This window comes from Engraulis encrasicolus, chromosome 23, assembly GCF_034702125.1.
Source record: "Engraulis encrasicolus isolate BLACKSEA-1 chromosome 23, IST_EnEncr_1.0, whole genome shotgun sequence".
NCBI lineage: Eukaryota > Metazoa > Chordata > Actinopteri > Clupeiformes > Engraulidae > Engraulis > Engraulis encrasicolus.
This window is the reverse complement of record NC_085879.1, coordinates 41,934,235-41,941,238: the sequence shown is the minus strand read 5'-3', so window position 1 is coordinate 41,941,238 and position 7,004 is coordinate 41,934,235. Positions and strand designations below refer to the sequence as shown.

At 45.2% G+C, this 7,004-nt stretch overlaps 2 protein-coding genes across 2 annotated transcripts in view; one reads left to right on the top strand and one right to left on the bottom strand.

The window, feature by feature from the left end:
- Positions 1 to 260: 260 nt before the first annotated feature.
- On the bottom strand, positions 261 to 4,834 carry LOC134440016 (uncharacterized protein K02A2.6-like). The gene is made up of 3 exons (XM_063189942.1): positions 4,639 to 4,834; positions 3,553 to 3,864; positions 261 to 3,156 (listed from the first exon to the last, which is right to left on the bottom strand). The coding sequence occupies exons 1-3, from the start codon at positions 4,832 to 4,834 to the stop codon at positions 494 to 496; spliced, it is 3,171 nt and encodes a 1,056-aa protein (XP_063046012.1). The 3' UTR covers positions 261 to 493.
- Positions 4,835 to 6,940: 2,106 nt separating this feature from the next.
- Positions 6,941 to 7,004, top strand: part of LOC134440089 (phospholipase A and acyltransferase 3-like) — a 28,595-nt gene continuing 28,531 nt past the window's right edge. The window contains exon 1 of the mRNA XM_063190023.1: positions 6,941 to 6,991. The gene's annotated coding sequence lies outside the window, so the exon portion shown is untranslated. The remainder of the gene's footprint in view (positions 6,992 to 7,004) is intronic.

The following is a 7,004-nucleotide window of genomic DNA, read 5'->3' as shown; positions in this document are numbered from 1 at the left end:
TAGCCTGGTGGAAAGCAAAAATCTATTTGGATGGTGGGGAGGTTAGCCTATGTGCTTATGTTGTTGTAAGAGTGATAACAAGGTAACGCTAAAGTAACACTACATCGAATCAGTTGTTTGTAGTTGTAAGTTTCAGACAAAGCTTTTAGGAGAAAAACGAGAAGAAACTTAATTTCGTCCGAGTAGCTCCTCGACGGGAATAGCTTGATCCGGAAGCGGAAGTGACGTAAGTTCACCAGAAGTGACATTGTTCACCAGTACCAAAATAAGAGTACATCACAAAATAATATTCCTGGTGTTGGAACACCACAGTTCCTCCCCTGTAAATCATAACCTCTTCTTCTATTACTTTTCAATACCTCATTTCTTTTATATCCTTAACAAGGTACATTAGTGCTTGAACTCATAACAAACATGAAAACATCAGTACACATTCAGTACATTTTCTTTTCCACTTTTTCACATCTTTTTTTTTTCAACTCAACATTTCCAGTTACAAGTTCAGTCTGTCAGGAGGACGCCTGTTTCTCACAGGACGCGTACGGCGCTCCACCACTGGCGCTGGTGAAGGTACTGTGGGTTGCGCTTCCACAGCCACTGGCATAGGCTGTTCCATGTCAGTCTCTGTATCGGACTCCTCAAAGTCCAAAACTGCACAAGAATCCTCTTGTGTCAACTGAGCAGGGTTTGCCTTAGTGCTCAACATTTGGTTTACATGTCTTTTCACAATTTTTCCATTCACTTCAACATTGTAAGTCACAGGACCCAACACTTCACGTATGACACCATTCAACCATTTCTCCCCTCCCCTGTAATTCTTTACCAAGACCTGCTGACCAACAGTAAAAGACCTAACACGAGGAAGGTTTGGTTCAGTTTCAGTTTGCATTCTTTGGGAAAACTCAGGTTTAATGAGAGATAACCTGGTTCGCACCTGTCTCCTTAGAAACAGCTCAGATGGCGTCTTGCCTGTGGTTGTGTGGGGTGTGTTTCTGTAACCAAACACAAAATTAGCTACACAATGCTCCAGTGTCATACCACCGATTGCTCTGTTCTTTGCAAGTGATTTCTTAAGATTCTGCACTAATCTCTCAGCTAAACCGTTACTTGCAGGGTGATATGCAGGTGAAGTAATGTGTTTCACTCCATTCTTAGCAAGAAAAGACTCAAATTCTTGCGACACATACTGGGGCCCGTTGTCTGTCACCACTTCTTTTGGTAAACCATAAGATGAAAACAAGGTTCTCAGTGCCTCAATTGTTTTCGTTGATGTAGTAGTATGCATGGGAATGATCTCAGGCCATCTAGCATAAGCATCCATTACTACTAAGAACATCTGCTTGTGGTCCTCTGCAAAATCAAGGTGTATTCTCTCCCATGGACTAGAAGACCATTTCCAAGTGTGTACACGTGTAGTGGCAGGCATGCTACGCTGTTGCAGACACACACTACATTTACTCGCTTCTTGTTCAATGCACTCATCTAATGTGGGCCACCAGAAGAGACTTCTGGCAAGGGATTTCATTTTAACTATCCCCCAGTGATGTTCATGAAGCTCAGACATTAGTCTATCCTTCAATTTCTCTGGAACTACCACCCGTAATCCCCACAATAGACAATCATCCTCAACAGTGAGCTCATACTTTCTCTGAAAATAAGGCTTCAGTGTTTCATCCTGTATGTGCTTGGGCCATCCTGTCAACACCAGTTGCTTAACTACCTTCAGCACAGGGTCTTTATCGGTCTCTTTAGCTATTTCTCTAGCTGTGACGGGCAAATCTTCAAGATATGCAACTCTGTACACTGGATTAGATGCAACATTCACGCTTGGTTTCACAGGTAACCTAGACAACGCATCCGCATTGCTATGCTGCTCTGATCTCTTGTATTGGATTTCATAGGTATATGCGGCTAAGATTAGAGCCCACCTTTGCATCCTCGCTGCGGCTAGAGTAGGAACTCCAGTTTTTGGTCCTAAGATTTTTAGTAAAGGCTTATGATCTGTCAATAACAGAAATTTCCTACCGTAAAGGTATTCATGGAACTTCATAACGCCAAAAACTAAACCAAGAGCCTCCTTCTCTATTTGTGAATAGTTTTGTTCTGTTTTTGTCAACATCCTTGAAGCGAAGGCGATCGGTCTCTCGCTTCCATCTTTCATTTGGTGACTGATTACAGCACCAACTCCATACGGAGAAGCATCGCATGCTAATATTAGCGGTAAATCAGGGTCGTAGTGTACTAGCAACTTGTCTGACTGAAGAGATTGCTTGGCACTCTCGAATGCTTTTTGACATGTATCTGACCATTGCCAATCAACATCTTTGTGCAGTAGCACTGTCATGGGCTGAATCAAAGTAGACAGATTAGGAATGAACTTCCCATAGTAGTTTAGCAGTGCTAGAAACGACCTGAGCTCAGTCACATTTTTCGGAACTGAGGCTCTCTGAATCGCATCTGTCTTTTCCTTCATCGGATGAATGCCCAGTGCATCAATGACATGTCCTAAGTAAGACACACTGCTTTTCATGAATTCACACTTCTCTTGTTTTACTCTGAGATTGTGAGATTCTAGTCTCCTAAGGACCTCTTCCAAGTTAGCTAGGTGACTGTCTGCATCCTTTCCTGTGATTAATATGTCATCTAAATAGCAGATAACACCATCCATGCCCTGAAGTACTTGATCCATTATCTTTTGAAAAATCGCAGGCGCACTGGCAACACCATAAGGTAGTCTGTTGTAATGGTACAACCCTTTGTGCGTGTTTATAGTGAGGTAACGTCTTGAGTTTTCCTCTAATTGCACTTGCTGATAAGCTTGTGATAAGTCAAGTTTGGTAAATTGCTGACCTCCAGCTAATTTAGCAAATAAATCTTGGGTTCTGGGTAGTGGATACTGTTCCACGTTCAACCAAGGATTAATCGTAACCTTGTAGTCTCCACATATCCGTACACTGTCATCCTTTTTGGGTACACAGACTATGGGAGCTGCCCATTCACTGTAATTAGTTGGCGAAATAACCCCCTCAGATTCTAATTTTGCCAATTCTCTCTCCACAGCTTCTTTAAGTGCATAATGCACATTTCTCGGCTTGCAGAACTTGGGCACGGCCTTCTCAGTTACTTGTAACTTTGCTTCAATGCCCTTGAGCTTTCCTAAACCAGGTTTGAATACAGCCGCATGTCTGGTACACACGCTGTCGACCGTTTCAGGAGCAACTCTGTTGACTTTTGACCAGTCTAGATGTAGCTGGCTAATCCAGTCTCGCCCCATTAAGGCAGGACCCTTCCCTTTCACCACTAGCAAGTCTAGCTTTTTGGTCACATCCTTACATTTCACTTTTGCTGTGAATTTTCCCATCAATTTCAGTGACTCTTGACTGTAGGTTTTCAGTACACAATTAGCTGGGCTAAGTTTCACTGACTTAAACCTGCGCTGGTACAGACCCTCAGATATCACTGACACGGCTGCGCCAGTGTCAACCTCCATTTTCACTTTAGCACCATTGACACTCACATACACATTATATGGTTTCACAATGTCACCTGTACTTGTGTCCATTGCAAACAAGTCCAAACCTCCACCATCAAAAGTCTGACTGGTGTCGATGCTCGACTCCTCCACTGTGCACTTGGATGGCACACAGTCGTGCTCTGCGCCGTCGCGGAGCTGCAGCTTGGCACAGCCACCACCTGTCTGGAGATGATGGTCACTGCTGCGCTGTTGGGGAGCGTTGGAATCAGGGTTTCTCTCGCGCTGGGGAGCGTTGCACCCACGGCTCGCCTGCTGCTTGTGAGCGCTGACACTGTGGCATGTCTCGTGCTTGAGAGCGTCGCACTGTGCCTGGTTCACCGAATGCATGGCTTGGCACGCCGCGTGCTTGAGAGCGTGGCACTGTCCCTTCGTCGCTGACTACGCGGCCCCTTTTCCTCCTGGCTTGCAAGAGCGGCATGCTTTCGCGATGTGCCCCTTTCGATTACACTCGTGGCACTCCACATCCTTGAATCTACAGTCATCTGGCATGTGGCCCTTGCCACTGCAACGATAGCATGACTTTCCACTAGCTGTAGGCTTTTCCGTAGCCTTTGTTTTGGCTTTCTTATCAACGACATTCGCCTTGTAGGTTTTCTGTGAAAACTGTTGCGCACTGTCCTTTGTGACTTCAAATGCAAGCGCTCTTTCGAGTGCAAGCGCCAACGTTAAGTCTTTGTCTTTCATGGTGTGAGCAGCGCTGAGCAAGCGATCCCGCAATTCAGTGCTCTTAACACCACACACGAATCTATCACGTAATGCTTCCTCTAAAAATGCGCCAAACTTACATGTGGCGGCTAACTTCCTCAGACTAGCAACGTACTCACTGATAGTTTCGTTTTCCTTTTGATTCCTTCCGTGGAATTTGCATCTTTCAGCAATAAAATTGGTTTCAGGAACGTAATGTTTCTCTAACAGTCCCACCAACTCTGCATAAGTTTTCTCAGACGGCTTTGCTGGAGCACACAAATCCATTAGCAAGCTATGCGCCCTTTTCCCTACCACAGTTAGAAAAACCGCCTTGGTCCTCTCTTGTGTGGTATCAAGACCATTAGCTGCAAAGTACTGCTCTAGCCTCTGACGATAACTATCAAAACTTTCCTCACTTTCCTCGAAGTGGAAGTCTTCTGGCTTACCGAACGCCATATTTATTTCGACGGTCCTTTCACGCGCCGAAGCTCTCTGTAGCTCTGCTGGTGGTGGTTGTTGAACTTGAAGTTCCTCGTGCACCACCGGTGCTTCTCGCTCCACGGGGTTTTCCTCAGCGTCGTTAACCCCTGCCTCGCTGTCGCTGCCGGACATGCTAACGTGTCTTCCAACTTAAACATCCCATCATCCTCGTCGCCAAACTGTAGTGTATTGCTACACACGTAGTTAATTAATGCTTAAGCAGACAACTGGAAGAACACGAAGGCGGATATGCAAGATAACACTTACTGGGTTTATTGATAACCATAGCCACGTACTGTGCACTACCTAACACGGCAGGTGCTGGAGAGAGGGAGCGCCTAGAGGCGCAGTACCTTTTGTACCCCCCAGAACAGCCAATAAGAATACCTTGTTCACCAGTACCAAAATAAGAGTACATCACAAAATAATATTCCTGGTGTTGGAACACCACAGCAACACTACGTGTTTTGTCTGTAAGCATTTACTGTGGCAGGAAATTTGCATTGGGCTTCATCATATCCAGAGCCGGTTCTGACCTCCATGGGGCCCTAGGCAAAAATATAAATAATAACCCCCCCCCCCCCCCCCCCCCCCCTCCCCCCCCCCCCCCCCCCCCCCCCCCCCCCCCCCCCCCCACCCCACTCCCCCCCCAGCAGAACGCGAACCACAGACACAAAATTTGACTCAAATCAAGCTTAATTAAAAAGTCTTTCTTTCTGCTCTCTTGAGACAAAAACATCAATAATGTCATAACAGATTGTGAACATGTAGACAACGGTGGCTGTACTGAACATGCGACTACCTCATCAGCTGCAGGTGTACCTGGCTCATCTGTGTAGGCCCTACTACCTGAACATTGTGCTGGCCCTCCACTGGCTGACTGACTGGAGTCTGAGCTGGCCAGAAACAAGCATATAGCGCCTGTAAAATATAACTAAGGCTTCAATTGATGTAGCTCCATCAAATTGTTTGCATTTAAAATTACCATAGCCTGCCCCCTAGTAGCTTGCCTTTAGTAATCTGGTGGTCTAAAACGTTTTTTTTTTTAATTAATGAATAGGCCTATGATAAGAAACTCATATGTAAAATAAATTATTTAGCTATATAACATGTGTTATTATGAATGTTATCACACATTATTGTGATTCACCTTCGTCACAAGTTTCAGTCATTCACCAAAGGTCTGCATGTATTAGTCTACCCAAGCAAGCCGCGCCCCCTTGCTATTGTTAACACACACACACAGGCACGGCACTCCTTCTCTCTCACACTCCCTCCTCCTCCGTTGCTTAGACTGCACGGACGTCTTATCACAAATCTTAAGCGCCTGTCAAAACCAAAATCAATGTCTGTGTATGTTGATATTTGTTTCTAAACAACCGAGAGGCAGCCACGCATACAACAGCGCGCGCGCAAACTCACACACACACACACCACACACACAGAGAAAGGGCACCCCTTCTCTCTCCCACCTTCGTTGCTTCGACCAGAGAGATTTTATTTCTGCTTCGACTGCACTGACGTTTCATCGGCTAAACGAACGGCTCGTCAGATTATGATTCAACTAGTACACCTTTCGAAACAACAGTAAAACGTTGATAACACCACCCTTTGCTCTCACATTCTCTCTATCCTCGGCTACCTGTTGATTCGGTTGAACTAATTGCACAAGCTAAACGAAACGCTCAGCTTGTGGTTCTCAACAACTTCTACCTTTTAAAACAACAGTAAAACGTTAATCCCCCTTTTTACAACATGTGACTGTATCGAAGACCTGGGCACTTTTTAGCCCGGCATTGTTGTGCAATACAAAAGCCCATTGACACTTCTGCTCCATACGAAATTAGCCACAGAAGAAGGACCACAATGAGTGGAAGCCAATGATACAGTCCTTGGTGGAAGCATAACCGTAACAACAGAGGAGTTACGTTGCCTACCTGACTGCTGTTCTTGTCGCTCATTGTCATGAATTTTCTTTTTCTTTTGTCGTTTCCGCAGGGAATATGTCGTTTCACATTGGACGTTTCACGTTTTGTGTGACGGAATCAATAATAAACAATGAAATCATTTCGCGGTTTTCTTTTTTTAAACTGTCAACGTCAGTGACGTAACGGGTCGCGCGAGGCCTTACGCTGCGAGCGTAGTGAGCGTATTGGGCGCGCCAGCTCTGATCATATCTCATCATCAGGACCCACCCATCGCTCTTTTTCCCGTCATTCGTCTCTGTGGTGCTTTTCAGTTCAGTTGAAAAAGTTTTCGAGGTCATCTATGCAAGAATATTAAGGAACAGTAAGTGATTTGC